The 17253-nt window shown below is 41.6% G+C and overlaps 1 protein-coding gene across 2 annotated transcripts in view; it reads right to left on the bottom strand.

Moving 5' to 3' along the window:
- Positions 1-239: 239 nt before the first annotated feature.
- Srpx (sushi repeat containing protein X-linked) overlaps positions 240-17253 on the bottom strand; it is a 74134-nt gene continuing 57120 nt past the window's right edge. For both annotated transcript variants that reach the window (XM_087902758.1, XM_087902757.1), the window contains 6 exons: positions 11672-11798; positions 8906-9027; positions 8124-8303; positions 6156-6289; positions 3839-3960; positions 240-780 (listed from right to left, as the gene is read on the bottom strand). In XM_087902758.1, the coding sequence (XP_087758884.1) occupies positions 597-780; positions 3839-3960; positions 6156-6289; positions 8124-8303; positions 8906-9027; positions 11672-11798 (869 nt within the window). In that variant the 3' untranslated portion in view covers positions 240-596. The remainder of the gene's footprint in view (positions 781-3838; positions 3961-6155; positions 6290-8123; positions 8304-8905; positions 9028-11671; positions 11799-17253) is intronic.

Consider the following 17253-nt stretch of genomic DNA (forward strand, 5'->3'; position numbering starts at 1 on the left):
CATCATTAACTGCAAGAGGTCAGGGGTTTGTGCTTTGGTTTTTGGATTATTATATTAATTTTCTATTCTGTCACTTGGGGTCTTAGCTCTTTTCCACTTCACTTGGCCCCTTGCCAGGACTACAGTTTCCCTTTCTTAAAATAAACAAATAATGGCAGTTTAAAACTTCAAACTACTAAGCACATGAAGCACATAAGCTTGGTGCTTGATTTTTTTTAAAAAAAATGAATTTTAGTAAGTTTGCTTCAAAATATTTTATTAACAAAAGTCTTATATAAACAATAAAAGGAAAGAAAAGTATGCTTCACAATGAATAATACGCTGAGAGCATTGTGTGATTGTAGTTTCTAATAACAGACTAAAGGGAGAGTTAGAGTAAATATATTCATATACTTTGAAACATTTCAAGGTTAAAAAACATTGTGCCAATTTTTAAGGGCAAAGAAAGCACATAATAAAATAGACTTTAAAAATTACAAATGAAAATCTGTACATCAAGGATATTTTTAAGGCCTTCCCAGGTAAAGGGCACTCACTACGTAAGCCACAGCACTACGTAAAAAGAGATGAAGAACCACCAAGAATGTAACATCACATCAGGTATTGCAAGTCTGGCCCATCTCAGCTTGTAGGATCATCTCTTCTTTTCTCAAGGGGAAAGTGTCAATGAGGTTGAAGAGAGCCATGGGTGTCACTAGGGAGACATAGCGTTCTTTGTCCGTTCCATGCTTATCCACTAGCACCATGCTGAAGGAGTAGAGTGGGATTCGAAGCAACAGTCTGGAATAAATAAAAAAGAAGACTTGGCTGTGTTAAACCCTGACCTCCAAGACTTCTAGGGAGCAACCAGATCCCTCTGGTAATACTTTTCAGAGAAATGTTTGATGCCTTGATGCAATGAAGGAATGAATCATTTTTAGGCCCCCGCCACTCAAACTATGGACCTGGAACTCATAGCATCACTTGAAAACTGGTTCAGAAAGAACTTGTTCACGTCTGACCTTATACCTAACAAATTAGAATCTGTTTTATTAGTACTATTTCCAGATAATTGGTATTCAGAAGAAAAGTTGAGAAATTCTGCTTTAGATTATTGGGGCCTGAAAGATCTCAGACTATGGTACTATAATCCAAAGTTGCTACATAGCATGTAGAACAAGGTTAGATTTTGGGGAGCAGCAATGTCAGAGCAATAACAGTGATGATTATCCATCAAGGGTATTTGACCACTCGGAGAACATTTGCCCATGTCTAAACACACTTTTGGTTGCCCTAAGAAGGGAGTTAGCGACTACTGGTATCTAATTGATAAGTGTAAGACATACTGCTATATTTATCCTACAATACAGGCCAGCTTTCTAAACAGCAAACTCAGCCTCAAGTGTCCAAAGGGCCAAGGTTGAAAAGCCTGAGCAAGGTACACTTGATTAAAGTAACATTCAAAAAAATGATAGCGATGACTATTTCAGGAGTTAAATTAGAACTGTCTGGGCTACACCCAGACATTCCTATCTATTTGACTGTAATTAGTACCACAAATAAGTTTTAAAAGTATTCTGGCATGGTTTCAAATGTGTGGTATTTTTTCAACATATGCATTTCATTTATGTAGATGTTTTATATCAATACCAGCAAGTTGAAATGAGAAAGTCAAGAGGAAAGAAAGCAGACAGCTGAGCCCAGTGAAATAACAAGGCCACCCAATCTCCTCTCTTGCTTTTGTTCCAGCTGAAATGAAACAGGCAGAACAAACTCTGCCATATGAATTTAAAATGAATTTTTCCCCTTATGAATGGTTCCAAGATCTTTTAAAATTGTATAAAGAAAAAGTAGTGAGATGTGTAGGCCAGTCAGAGATAGGGGATGAATTAGAAGAAAACATAATAATATACATGCATGAAAATGCCTTAATTAAACCCATTCATTTTTTATGCTAACTTGAAAAATTAATAAAGATATTATTGCATAAAATATAAACTGACTGCACTTCTCAAAATGCAGTTTCATGAAATGAGGAAATAATTAGTATTTTCCCCAGTGGAAAACTGACTTGCTAATCCATATCTATTGACTAGAAATCCAAAGGAAGATGACTATACTGCCTCCACCAGGCACCCCACAGTCAAAGTATCCGAGGTAAGTTCAAGCACAAGAGGGTTCCGGGAAAGTAGAGGAGTGAGAAACTAAGCAGGGATAGAAGGAGAAAAATGCCAAGTGATGCCATGACTGGACCCTCGAGGAAAGATAGCTGGATGAAACACTGCTCCACGTGGTTTTAGAACAGTTCTGAGGCCCAAATGGCAACCTCCCCGTGCCTATTGCACACATTCTTCATGTGACTCTTGTACCTTGATTAACACAGAATATTAACAAAAAGGGGGGGGGCAACCGCTGTGGGAAAGGAGAAGTGGTCACATCATCAACAGCAACACAAGTGGGTCCCACTGGATCTGAGAGACCACAGACATCTCAGAGGTGGGTGGTAAAGTACCTCATGGATTGTGAGCTTGGTTTGAGGGTGAGGTTCTTAGAATTTCTGAACTACAAGATGACTGTTATCAGATTGGAAGAAACTCTTCCTGGCTCACCTTCCAGGGTGAAAATATTTGAAATAACTATTTTCAAGTCTGAAAATAATATGATTATTAAGGTGATGTCCATTTTGGTTCCTGTCTACTCTGTTCTTCATTTAACAGTTTAAATTACACCAAGAATTTATTATTGTTGTGTATGCATTTATCATGTATGTGTGTATCTGTGTCTACCACCTATTATTGTAAGAAAGTAATTTTAAAAACTGCAACAAATTGTATTTTTATGTATGAATGTGTTTGTGGTATATATGTGTCTGTGTTTGTGCTTGCATGTATGTGGTATGCATATATCATATATGTGCAGGTACATGTACATATGTATGGATGTGGGTGTGGTAGCCCAAGGTTGGCATCAGGAGACTGACTCAATGGCTCTCCATCTTATTCATCAAACTGAGAGCTCTCAGTTGAACTCAGAGCTCACTGACAAGGCTAATCTAGATAGCCAGCTTGCTCCAGAGATCCCTGTCTCTGTCTTCTAAGGCTGGAGTTACAGACAGGCCCACCATGCCATCTTAGACTTACTTAGGTGGCACTAGTGGGACATGGCAGACACTTTGAGAAGCAAGGTCTACCATGAGGATTTTGGGATATTTGGAGGCCTCTCCTCAAAATGGATTATGAAACCCTGGTCTCTTTGTCTCTCTATCTCCTGGCCCTTGATATAAGTAACTTACATGACCATGTGTTCCCTTCATGAGAGGTGACCTTCACTAGAGACTCAAAGCAATAGAGTTTCCCCATCTCTGATTGTAGCCACTAGAATTATGAGCAAAAGAAACAACTGTAGGAGTTGCTTGCCTCTGGTATTTTGATATAACAACAAGAACCTTACTAATACCGTTACTTACTTTTCTTTTCTTTCTTCCTCATTTTCAGAAAACTGAAAGAATGTGTGTGTTTCAGAAGTTAATGCAAAAGATAGTATAGAGAGAAAATAGAAAGTAGAGAGAGAGAGAGAGAGAGAGAGAGAGAGAGAGAGAGAGAGAGAATATGATGCTTGGTTGGAGGAGAAAGAAGAAAACATTAGCAATTTTCCACTGCATAATTCAGTTGAACATGCAGAAACACGTCAATTAGCATGATTATAATACTCCCAGAATAAAGTAATTAAACACTGAAGGTTGCCTGAATCAAATACTGAATAGAAAAAAATCAGGGAACCTGAGCGGGTACAAGAGCATCTATGGTTGATCCAAGTGTATTCACAGGGAATGACATTTAAAGAGAGAACAGCTCCTTACCTGAGCTGCAGAGCTAGAGCTGGAGGCATAATCTTTGCTCTGATCCTGCCGATGAGGGTCGGAAACACTCCCACCAGCTCCACCACTGTGACATGTCGAAGATCCAGGCCACACTGTGCTTGCTGGGGGTGGAAGCAATAGAGGAGGTGTGAGTATAACTAAGGAACTGCAGACTGGCACCCCAGCAATGGTCTTGTGGGTGCTTCTTTGCCCATTCCAAATTGTTCTGAAAACAGTTGAAAAACTAAGTCTAATCTGGTGCCTAGAAAATCTAAGTATCTTCCTAGTGGAATTATACAAAACAGCCGGGCAATGGGATTTTGAAATCCTAAACACAAAGATTACTCTAAGGTACTTCTAGACATGGTGAGACTTTACATGAGTCAAATTTCCTAAAACTCATCCAAGACACTACCCCATCCCCACCCGGAAGTTTCTATTCTCATTCTTATAAGGAATTAAGAAGGTTTTTCAGAGTTCCCCTTTCTTCACTAATTACCCATCCTCCACACACTGCTGCCCTATGCTCCCCATACCCAAACCCCAAGGAAACAAGGAGAAATTTGTAGCGGATGTGGCTCAGTCAACTACACGTTAGGAGGTTTCACAAGGAGTAGCAGTGACAAGCAAAACCAAAAACTTAACAGAAGACAAATACGATGAATCTGATTGAATGGGAAAGGGAAGTTTTAAATCCTGAACTTTTTCAACAGTACTATATGAAGCAATACAATTATTACTAAGTCAACCACGTCCTGGAAGATAAATATGAATGTGTTGGTAAGAAGAAAAATATAAGAATATCTAGATCCAAAATGCCATAGCCAACTAGTTAATCAGGAGTTTAACTGGGGCCTGAGGGAACAGGAATTGGCTAAGGTTGAGGGCTAACAATAGGCCAAATTTGGTCATGAGCCAAGGTTTACTGATACAGAAAAAATGTGAGTTTATGGGTTTATTCATTTTTTCAGAGATAAGGGCTCAAGACATGTGTGGCCAAGCCATGCTGCTATGCCGAGGACCATAATACCAGGTAAGTATATACATTTGCATTTTATGAGGAGCAAGGAGGTTGTGCTGGCTAGTTTTATGTCAACTTGACAAAAAGCTAATGTCATCTGAGAGGAGGAAACCTCAACTATGGAAATTATTTCATAAGAGTGGACAGTATGCAAGCCTGTAGTTTTCTTAATTAGTGATTGATGGGGGAGGGCCCAGCCTATTGTGAGTGGTGCCCTTCTTGGGCTGGTGGTGGTGTAGGCTGTATAAGAAAGTAGGCTGAGCAAATCATGAGGAGGAAGTCAGTAAGCAGCACCCCTCTATGACTTCTACATCAGCTCCTGCCTCCAGGCTCCTGTCCTGCTTGAATTCCTGTCCTGACTTCCCTCAGTGATGGACTATGAATGTGGAAGTGTAAGCCAAATCAACCATTGCTATCTAAGTTGCTTTTTGTCACGGTACTCCAACATAGCCCTAGTAACCCTAATTAAGACAGAGGTAGGTATACAATAGCAGGTAGGGTAAGAGGAATTTATGATACAGATTTAGTGAATTTGGTTCTTATCAAGGTAACCCAAACATTTCATGTGGCTCTTCACAGTTCGTGGGTGACCTGTTCAGATGGTAAAAAATAGTGGGAGAAAGACTTACTAGTCATTGCATTTACACTGATATGAGTAGTAAACTGCTGCCTTTGATTAAACCAAGATCGTTCTAAGAAGAATTAATGAATGAGAGATCCTAGAAAGGAAGTGCAGCAGATCCTGCTTCTTTAGCATTTGGTGAAGTTGACCAACCTCAAGACAAAAGCAGGAAACTTCTAGTATGATCCTTGCAGTTTCTACCTTCCCCCAACATGTTGAGTGTCTCATTGAGTAGCAGCAAAATTCACTTTCAGTAGAGTAGGGGAAATTCCCAGGGAGGGGTATGGTGCCTAGAGGCTCTCGGATGCTTTTTATCTCCTTAGTCAGTCTATCGGGAAGATAACTGATTGATCACCTCCAGTCTATGAATGTGCTGGACAGGATCAGCAAAGCCAATTGTTCTTTGGCTGGGCCTGGACAGCATGTCAATTAAGCTTATTAGCAAAGACAGACAAACCTCGATGGTTGGAGAATGATTGGGTTAACTCTGGGGAGTCAATGTTAATAAGGTTATACACCAGCACCAGAAATGAATGACTGTCTCTAAAGTGCTGGTCCCTTAAACTTGCCCTAAATGGATTAGGCATTGAGTCTGGCCTTTGCTTTTAGTGAACTGCTGGTCTTCTTCCTGTTAGAGGTCTCCCTCCCACCTTAGCTTTGCCACAAGGCCTCACCTGCAGCATCCCCAGCTGCAGTCTGTAGAGAAGGTTTCGAGCTGTGGGTGTGGACACAATGAGAAGTCTCCTTTTCTCGTAAAACTGATCCAGAAGTGCAGCTGCTGTTCTGACACCGACATTGACATTCATCGCTGTAATCAGAAATGGTCACATAAGTTCACCCCGTAAGTTCTGGCTTAGCTTAGCCAGACACACACACAAAAAAAACCCTAAGTAGACCCTGAGATGAGAATTCAAATTTAAGCAGTTGATTTGAGAAGTGAGTTCCTGAAACACCAGGAACAGACAGACGAGGCGCCCTAGCTTTCTCTTGTTGCTGTAACACATCACATTAAACTCAGTGCCTTAGTCTAACAGAAATTCATTGTTCTTTTGATATGGCCATGGAGAACATGAGCCAAGTTTAATTATAGTTCTTCCATGGAAACTGATCAATGACAAACAGCCCTAAATGATTGGCTCAGTACACAAAGCAGCAAACAGTCTGGCCCTGAAAAAGAAATTACAAGAGAAAAATGAGAACACTCTAGGTAGGTTGTATGAACTTGGTGCTAATATTTCAAACAAGGTTAGCTTTAAAATCATTTTTCATTACAATTTTCATCTGGTCAACTACACTGAGTGATAGTTATGTGTCGACTTCTGGACTATTGCTCTGAATGAGACACAGTTCTTATCTCTAACATCACCTTTAGAGCTCACAATCTAGGACAGTCTGGTCAATATAAATAGAATTTACATAAGTGTTCAATTTAAATTTTTCTAATAGCTTCATTAGAAATGTGCAAATAAATGTGACAAGAGTTTTATATGTCAACCCAATATATTCAAATATTTCAACATGTCACCAATACAAAAAGGTAGGGGTGCTTTATATGCTTTATTGTGCTAAGACTTTTTAAATCGGTGTATATTTTACACTGACCACATACCTGAATTTGGATTTATTTCAAGTACTTCATGCCCATATACTGTTAGCAGCTATATAGATTTATGAGATTATTTGACAATATGCTCCAGGCCTCAGTGTCACAAAAAATGGGCATTAAGTTCTTCTCTGAGAAACCTGAGACTTTTCTGTTTTAATATATTAAATAGAAGAGCTTCATCCACCTGCTCTGAATGGGGAGTTAAAGGAGGGGAAAAGGAGGAGATACCAGGGATTCAGACAATGGGAAGCATACAAAAAAAGTTAGTCTAGATTTCACACTCTCAGCCCAACTGCTGTTCATCAGTAAGACTGACTGGCATGCCAGGTGGTGGTCATGCACGCCTTCAATCCCAGCACTCGGGAGGCGGAGGCAGGCGGACCTCAGTGACTCTGAGGCCAGTCTGGTTTACAGAGCTAGTTCCCAGACAGCTAGGGCTGTTACACAGAGAAACCTTGTCTGTCTCGGGGTGGGGGGAACACTGGTACATTTTGAAGGCTGACCGTGTACCAGGAACTGTTCTATTACAACATTCAGTAGATGATCACATTTAAGAGAGGTATGATTTTCCTCATTTTACACAGGAGGAAGGATTTCAAATGCCCAAGATATATATATATATATATATATATATATATATATATATATATATATATATATATATATATATATATGGCGTTCAAGCCAATGATGCAACGCGGGAATTATACTGTCTAAACACAGCTAGCATTGAAAACTCGATCCTCCAGCTGTAAAGTAAGTAAACAGTCTATTGGCTTAATGTCACTAAAGGCTTGCCCTGAGTTCTGGCCTCCGGGTTATTTCTTAGAAGATGTGAAGTGGGGAACCAGAGAACAGACAAAGGCAAGACAAGGAGACAGGTGAGATGAGCTGCAGCATGGGTTTCTCACCTGCTCAGATGAGCAGAGCTGACGCTGAACTTTCGAACGTGTGGGAAATGAAGCTGCTTTTTCCTGCCCTGGAATCAGGGGACGTCAGCTTCTCATGCTACCTGGAGCAAGAACTGCACACATACCTGCACAGCTGGGTTCCGTGCCAGACCAGGCCAGATTGGATTGGCATACCCTGGCGGGACTACCCTGAAGTTCATAGCCACCGATACAGGAGAATTCACAGGTGGCCCCGTAGTTGTCACCGTCACTGGAACACTTCATGTAACCATTGTCTGGGGCATTGAGTTTGCCGCAGCGTCTGACTGTAGGGGACACAAACCCAGAATAGCCTTAGTCCCGAGGCCTCCTTCCTTAAAGTAACCAGAGAAGGTGAGGTTTCTCATGAAGTTATGCAACTAATGAAATGAGTGGGGGGCAAGGAAGACTATTATCTAATGCCCCATTATGGTCACCACCCATACCAATGGCATTCTTGAGATAGATAGCGGCATTAGCCACCTCATGTTATACATGAGGAGCCCGAGCCCCGAATAGTAAATGATACTACCTGTCCAAATCTTGAAACACGAAGTTTTCAAAAACAATTTTCTCAGACAGACCAAAAGAGGGGACTCCTAAGCACTCTGGTTATTTATCGCAGGTACTGGAGATATCAGCTCAGAGACAGAAACATTACTAAGGGGTAGTCTTCTTCGACAGACGGTGGTGGGCTCCTGTGAAGCTAGTCCCATTTCCTACATAACCCACCCATCCTGGCCCCGGTGGTAAGATGAGATGCTTCCATCAGCATCACCAAAGCCTAAGGCAAAGCTGGCAGTAGCTGTGCTACAAGGGGGCATGCAGAACAGTCTGGCTTGGGGGCCTGGCCCCTTCCTTTAACAGTCACAGGAAGCAACGGGCTCACCTCTTACTTTCACTCGAAACTTGCAGGTGCCCTTGTTCTCAGCTCTGTCATGGACTGTGTATTCAATCTTGTGGTCTCCTTCTGGAAAATTCGAGCCTGGAGGGAGGCCTTTTAGAATAACACTTAAGGAAGAAAGCAGAAATACCCAGGATTATGCTTCTGTACCTAAATAGCGGCTGTTGAGTCTGGAGTCTGCTTCACAGGACCAATTGGATCTTAGCTAAGATTCACACTTTTGTTCCTTCGTTTGTTTGTTGCTAAAGGATAGAACGGGGGATTGGGGAACTGAGCCTTCACGTCTTCCTTGCTGGGCAGACAACACAATACTTTATGAGGAAAATTCTTTCAGAGTACAGTTTAGTTGACCATTTGGCAATTTAGGCCTGCAATAGGTACTAGAATGTTCTTTTGCTTTTTCCATCTGGGTCAGTGAAGACCTTTCTGAGCAAATGATAAATTCTCTGTGAATCCTTGACTCTCCTAATACTATGTTAGTAAAAGTAAATTTTTATTGTCTACCTTATAAATCTTACATGTGTCGGGTATGGTTTATTATCTATGATTCAATTGAATACTCATAGAACTCCTATTAGGTAAGTAAAATTCTCCATTTTGCAGGAAAGGAAACCACGGTGACAAAAGGCTAAGGAACTTGACCAAGAATGCATATGTGACTATAACATCTGTCGTCTTAGCTATTTGAGAGCAACGTCAGTTGGTAAAACACAATCAACTGACAGCTTTCGGTTAGTTTTCAACGTATGGAAAACTCACCTATTCACTGTGTCCCCTAGGAGTGGTGATATTTGCTGATAATAGTCATATGAAATAATCGTTGTCACCACTGAGGAAAGCTTTACACATAGGTGGGACACACTTACAAGGCATGTGAACTAAGGAGTCTTTAGAAAGTATCAGACATCCCACCACTCAGAGGTGTCACTTTTGACTTTAGATGCCTTAGCAAATGTAAATTCAGATAAACCAGATAATCTTTCAAGTAGGGGTGATTGCTAATCTCTCTGAGACTATTTCATCATGAAAATAACAGGGGTCATCAAAGGGACTCAAAAGAAACACCTATGTCAGAACTTTTAGACAAAAGAGGTCCCATGGTGATCTGATATTTTACATTTTGAATTTGTTGTACAAGACTTCAACTGTTGCAGAAAGCTAAGAACTGGTTATATGCCAGAAACTGAGTCAGGCACTGTGCAAGACTGTAGTAACAAGTTAAGGATAAAGAGTGCCCAACCCCAAATTATGCCAATTCTGAAGTGATTTTTAAATTTATTTTATGTATGCACATATGCATATAGTATAGACTATATAGACTACCACAGTATATATAGTATAATGTATACGCACTTTATGTGTGTATAGTTAGTTGCTTTTTTCATATGACTTATTTTTAAACTCAATTCCATAAAGTTTCTCCTAGGGATTTTATGATCTGCATATATATCAAGAGTAAATGTTTTTAATAATCAAACTTTATCTTTGAGAAATTACACTTGAAAAAAACCTAATCCTGTTGTTTAAAGAAGAAGATATGCTGGGGATTATTAGAACATGGAAATAAAATATCCTGCTATGAATAAGAGACAATATCTATTACTTGTGAATGTTACATTATTGCTAAAAATTGTGCACAAAAATGCTCTGTCTTGAGCCCTGTAGGAATGACAAGATTCTAGAAATTCTGCTCCTGCCTAATGGCCCAAAATGACATAAGTCAGAAGCATCCTATTGTCCATATATGGAAACTCTCCCAGGAGGGCTAACTGAGTGATAAACTTTAATGCATAGATGAGCATACTGACATAATACAGTAGGGGTCTCCAGGGACATACTGTCAGGGTACATGTCTAAGTAGTACATTAGAACAACATGTGACCGACCTTCACTAATCGTGACTACCCATTGCTTAGCCGGACATCAAACTATGAATGTTGTGGCCCAGAAAAGCCGGCTTGAGGCAGGAAAGAGGTCAGAGGACAGCTTCACTTAGATCACAAGCTTTTCTAAGTGTTTGACATGCTCAAAAGTTTAAAAGCAAGAATGAAAAGTTTGGAAACAGGAACAGGCAACAGACAAGAAATAGAAAAGTTCTGCATCAAACTGTAACCACAGAATAACAAGGAGCACAGCATTTGGCTTAGCATGGGAGGCACAGAAGTCTTCCAAATGGGTATGAGGGCTTAGGAAGGCATGGGGACATGAGAAGGAGCCCTTTCTATAGCCAATGGGAGTGAGTAGATCCCTGAATTAACCACGGCCTTCTTGCCCCTTTATTCACCCTCTTTCTTACTTCCCTCTACCCTCTCTACTTTTCGTCCTGTCTTCCACCAATAAATATTAACTGAGTGCTAACTATGTGCCAGGTACAGTTCTTGCCCTTGGCACTAAGGTTCTGAATGTATTGTAGTAAAGACAGATAATAAAAATCTATAAATGCTATATATTTTATGCTTTTATTTACAAATAAACTATATAGCATGTTAGATGGTGATCAGAGTGACCAGATCTTAAACATAAGTAGAACAGCATAGATACACTCCACTTTGGGTAGTGAATGTCTCACATTTAGGAAATGACAGAACATTTCCTAAGAGACAACATAGACTTGTAATATAGTTCAACACTCATGCTTTCCTATAACATACAAGGAAAAGAGAGAGAGAGAGAGAGAGAGAGAGAGAGAGAGAGAGAGAGAGAGAGAGAAAGAGAGAGAATTCCAGCTGCCAAGTGTCATGTTCAACTTACTCAGTAAGAATGCCATCTGCTGTATCTCTTCCCTCTGGGGTTTCCCAGGACACCCGGACTGTCAGCTTATTTGGTTCAGCAATACGTTCTTTCACACTTGGGCACTTGATTCTCGGAGGTTCCATATCTTGAAAACATAATGCAGTCAAGAAATAATTTGTTGAACTGGTGGTCACCACTCAAAGTCTGACAAACCAAGACCTCTAGACACTGGCCATTTCCAAAGAGATTGCTCACTCTGGATTTCTCTCTCTTTTCACCCTGCCCTTTCTCTCTTGCTGAGTTTTAAAGGCCTTTTAGGACTCACCCACACAAAAACAGACCTGCCATTCTCTCCCATTGCTACATGTGCTGGGTGCATACATCCTAACTCTGCACACTAGACTTGGCACCAGCACAGTTATTCAGCTAAAGCCAGAAGTCATTCAGTTTTAGCGAGCCTGCCCTGATTTAAAGACAGTGTTGTAGTAGGCTAAGCAGAGGTACCAACACTATAACCTACTTTGATTCAACTCAACGCAATAAAACTTTTAAGAGTGCCAACCTTATCCAAGGGTGTCATTTTAATTTGAGGTGAAAGTGAATTTGATGCTAAAAATTTATCAGCATTTACAGTGTATTGGGGTGCTTATTTCACCAAAATTTACAACTATCAGGAGGCAGAGAACAAGACTGTTCTGGATAAGGCAAACTTGAATGTTATGGCTGCGTAATAGAGATACCTCTCTCAGTTTATATATGTCCACACTGAGGCTCACAGGGTTTATGTGCCTTATTTAAGTTACTCCACTCCCTTGCTATCAAGATGGGTTGATAATGAGGACTGGAAAAAAATGAGATGTTAATTCTGTTATGGTTTTTTTCCTCTTTAAGAGACAAGCCACGCCCACTTCTGGCGGCCCCTCCCTGATGCCACCATCTTAGATCACTTACTGTCCTCTCTTGGGGCATGCATGTCTCCCTGCTTCCCCTCTTCTCTGTCCCTTTCCTCCTCTTTTTCTCTTCTCCTTCTTCCCCCACACTCTCTCTCCTTTAAGTAATAAATATCCAATTCTATTCAGTACGATGTGTCTGCCCATGTGCTTTCCTTTTACCCTCCACCTGCACCCCCTTGCTGCGTGGCAGGACTGGCGACCATCCCGCCCTGCTGCAAGCTGCACTCCCAGGACCCGCCACAAGCAAAAAATTCATAAAATTGGTGCCGTGTGCAACTTGGATAGGCACTCCTGCCCAAAACTCATCCCAGGGTCAGGATCCTGAACCAGGTTCTTTTTCCATTCCCACCACCGCCTTCCCGGCGTCAATCAAGCTTCAATCAGCGAGTCTCCCCGTTCTGCTATGGTTGCCTTCCTTTACCGGAATCGTGTTTGGACTGACCCCGGTCAGTCCACCCGTGCGTTAGTACTGCACACTTCTCGTACAGTGTGTTCGACTGGAAACCCGGGGTCCCCTAGTTCCTTATCTTTTTTCCCCATTTCTTCTCTTTCCTTTTTTTTTTCTCCTCTCATCGTAACTGCCACACCAATTTGCATCCTGCCTATATTTCTCCGGAAGACATTCCGATATAGGCCTTGGGTGCCACTGCTTCACAGGTTTTAACGATTCTGGCTCTGGATAGCAACCACCCATGGCGGCTCCCCGGCTTTTAAAATTCCAGCCGGCTTTTCAATTCCAGCCATGGCATGGTGTATTTTTTTTTTGGTTCTAGCCTTTTGCCCCTTCTCTGCGGCTTATGGTATGACATGGCAGCTCAGCAACAGGGCAGATCATGCCTTTAGGTCCCTCTCATTAATCTTAAAATCCTTACAGCTCAAAAATTGCGACTTTTTTCATACAACATGTGGCTGCTGCCATTTTGACTGGGATCAGGTGACTTTATTGCCATCTTGACTGAGGGCCAGGTCAGGTGACCAAATTCCACCATCTTTACTGAAGTTTTACCTGCCGGGTTCTCCAGTGTTAACTTTATTACATGGGTGACCGTACTGCCATCTTGGCTGAGAGCCAGGTCAGGTGACCAAGCTCTCCCACTTTTACTTATGTATATCCTGCCTTGTCCCCTGATTTTCACTAAATTCCTCTTGTTAACTCTGTTACATGTGTTTTGCGCAGTGGCATGCCTTTGATAGGGCCCATCAAAAGCATCTACGTTGCCCAATTCCTGTTCACTCTTTCTGTGTATAATAATTGTTCATTACATCTCATTTCAGACCACAAAGTTAAAATCTCATATTTTAAACTGGTATGTACCTTTAAGTTTCTTAAAATATATTAATCTGTTATCCACCATCGTCAGTTCTGCCATTAACCTTATATTACAAGCAGTTTTTTCCTTCCTTCTGCCTTTTTACAAGTGTAAATCTTACCTGTTAAGAGCCAGTACAGTCAAGCTCAGACCCAACCTTCCAGACAGATCCTATACTGCAGCTATACCTAAAAACAGCTCTCAACTGCTCAAAGATCTGGGGAATATGACATTTAAATATTTAATTATTAAAAAACTTTTCATAACAAAAAGAGACAGGTTGGCTCCTAGCAGCAGCACTCTTATTCCCTCCAAAGAAGACAGAAGACACAGAACAACGTCCATCTGCAGTTCACTTTGACTGCCGAGCACTGACCATTGGGCAAAACTGTCTTTCACCTAAACTAAAGACCTTCAGACATGGACATAATCACTGGAATCAACAGCCTAGCTACTCAGGTCAAGGTAGGCCTGTCTTCCTACAGATTTCTTAGCCCACAGGGTCTTCTGGAGCCTGGCAGGCCTGGCGCTAAACAGCAAAGGTCAAGTGGAACCTTCAGCGACCACAGAGGACCCAAAAAAGAGTAGCTCTGGGTGCCAACCAAGTAAATTCCCTGTCATTTTTTTAATCAGTAACTCAAATAAAATCTTATCCTTCTCAAAGATCTCTGACAGTTTGATAGCTGAGAGGTTTTGCCAGGTTACCTCACCAAATAAATTTCAAATCAAATTTCTCTCTTATGCTGCCTTTCATAGTCTTAAAAATACTTTTCATTATACAAAAACATGCCACAGTCATTATGTGCCTAAAACTTCTGTTTTCACAAACCCAAGGAGTTCTTGTGAGTTCCAGGGAGCCCAATTAAAAAATCCACCTTAAACAGATCAGTTACATCCCCCTCAATTCCCTGGTCCTAAAATTTTTTTTTCCTTAATTTAACTTTGTTCTTTGTTCTGCCAATACCTTAAACAGGATAAGAGACACCAGACATTTCCAGGCCACAGACACCGGTTGGGAGCAAAGAGACCAGCTATGCCAGGGTATGGCCAGCACCCAGCCTTCTCAGGGTTCACACCCCCCAAAGATGATGCCCACAAATAAGCCGGAAGCAGTCTTGAGAATTCGCTGCCCCAATTCCGTTAAACAGTGGTGTCTAATCTCCTGCTTTTTATTATAATAAAGAGCTGGAAATGTTATGGTTTTCGTCTCTTTAAGAGACAAGCCACACCCACTCCCGGAGGCCCCTCCCTGCCTCCACCATCTTAGATCACTTACTGTCCTCTCTTGGGACATGCGCGTCTCCCCGCTTCCCCTCTTCTCTGTCCCTTTCCTCCACTTCTTCTCTTCTCCCTCTTCCCTCCAACTCTCTCCTTTAACTAATAAATATCCAATTCTATTCTGTACGATGTATCTGCCCATGTGCCTTCCTTTTACCCTCTGCCTGCACCTGCTTGCCTCATGGCAGGACTGGCAACCAGCCCGCCCCGCAGCAAGCTGCTCTCCCGGGACCATCCATGAGCGGCTTGCAGCGGGGGCCATGTGGTGGCAGGCAGTGGGCTCTGGGAACAACCCATCCCAGACAGAGATGGCCGCTGGTCCCTGCAAGATCCCTGGAGCGGTTGTTGGTCCTGGGCAGGGAGACGCATGGTGGGCGGGCAGGAGACAGAGACATGGATAGACACAACATGTAGAGTGAGGTTGAATATTTATTCAGGGGGTTATGGAGGGGAAAGGGAAAAGGGGGCAGAGAGGGGGGAGAAAGAGAGAGAGAAGGGGGGAAGCGGGGAGACGGGCGTGGCCTAAGAGAGGACAGTAAGTGACCTAAGATGGTGGAGGCAGGGAGGGGCCGTGGCTTGACTCTTAAAGAGACGAAAACCATAACAAATTCTACATTGGATTGTGTTGCCTGTAATCAAAACTGAAGTAAAGGCACAAAGGGGAAATTTGGAGGTTTATCAGTTCTCCTGATGTCAAGCAGGTAGAGAATGTATTTAAAGACAGCATATGGCAGCCCACTTTGCATCGTTTTACAAACCAGCCAGTAATTGCCTAAATGCTATTACAACTTAGGTAAAAATTTAATGTCCTTTCTGCTACTGAATCACATCTCTCAGAAACTGGATGCATCAAGTAAAACCCTTCACACACTTTCCCCCGCCTCTTACAAGATTCCTCATTTTATGTAGTGTAAGAAATAATGAATACTGAATGGTTTTTCAAATAGTTTTACCTTTATCTATCTAAATTTGCTTTTCTTCTAGGTTATGCTTCAATGGACTGTGAATTTGCAGCCTTATCACACAGATCTTAAGCTGAATAAATATCATATTTCATTGAACATAAGTCACGATAAACTATAAGATGCACCTTAGCTCCAGTGACATTAAAATATGAAAGCTATGCCTTAAGAATAAAATAATGTGTATTTGTCACGATGATATGGAATACAGTTAAATCTACCTGAAGTATCCATTTGTGACTCACTGAGTTCTTAAAAATAATTTTTTGTTACTATTCTAGTTAATAGAAGACATGCTTTAGTAATTCAGGTGAGCATGTCAACATTTTGGGTGAATCAGGTAAGTGTTGAATGTCTGCTGTCCACTTGTCAGAGAGAGTCAGCAATTGCTTTCTAGAAAATATGCTTACAGAGAAGGTAAAGCAAAAGAAGAGAGTTTGAGGATGGTGATTAGGTGGAAGCCCCATGTCTTTCTCCCCAGACCCTGCCCTCTCAGAAAGCCCTCCCCTCAGAAAGTCCGCCATTGGCAGCTCCTCTCCCAGAGATACCAGGGACCACATCAACCGGCTATTTAAAACCCTGCCCATAGATGTGCCATATGTGTCCTCATGTTCTATCCCCTGCCTTCCGGAGGGCCACCCAGGAGTGCTCTGCTTTGCATTGCTCTGTTTATTAAATCTGGATTTATTAATTCTGTCTGATTTGGCTTATTACATCAGTGGTGGAGGAATCCAGCAACCAGGGATTCCATACCTAACAGATGAGTTACTGATTTCTATGTAAAAGTCACACTATTTATGAGTGAAGAGAGATTCTTAGTCTCTGCATCAGGTAAACTAAATGTGGATGATACACTCTCTGTTTTCTTGTGTCAACTAGGTGAGCTGACAATGCAAGCTCACTCCCAAAGTGAGTGATCCAGGAGAGGTGGGGGGAGAGTCTCAGAGCTTCCCAAAGACAGCTTGTGTCTGCCTAACAATGACCAGTAAAAAGTGGCCTAGTTGTTCAGAAGGAGGACTTCTCTAAACATGAAACAAATATAAGGAATACCATATAGGAAGCAATATTTTCTGAACCCCATGTACCTGCCCACCCCA

Source organism: Myodes glareolus, chromosome X (assembly GCF_982192425.1).
Source record: "Myodes glareolus chromosome X, mMyoGla1.1, whole genome shotgun sequence".
NCBI classification, from domain to species: Eukaryota; Metazoa; Chordata; class Mammalia; order Rodentia; family Cricetidae; genus Myodes; species Myodes glareolus.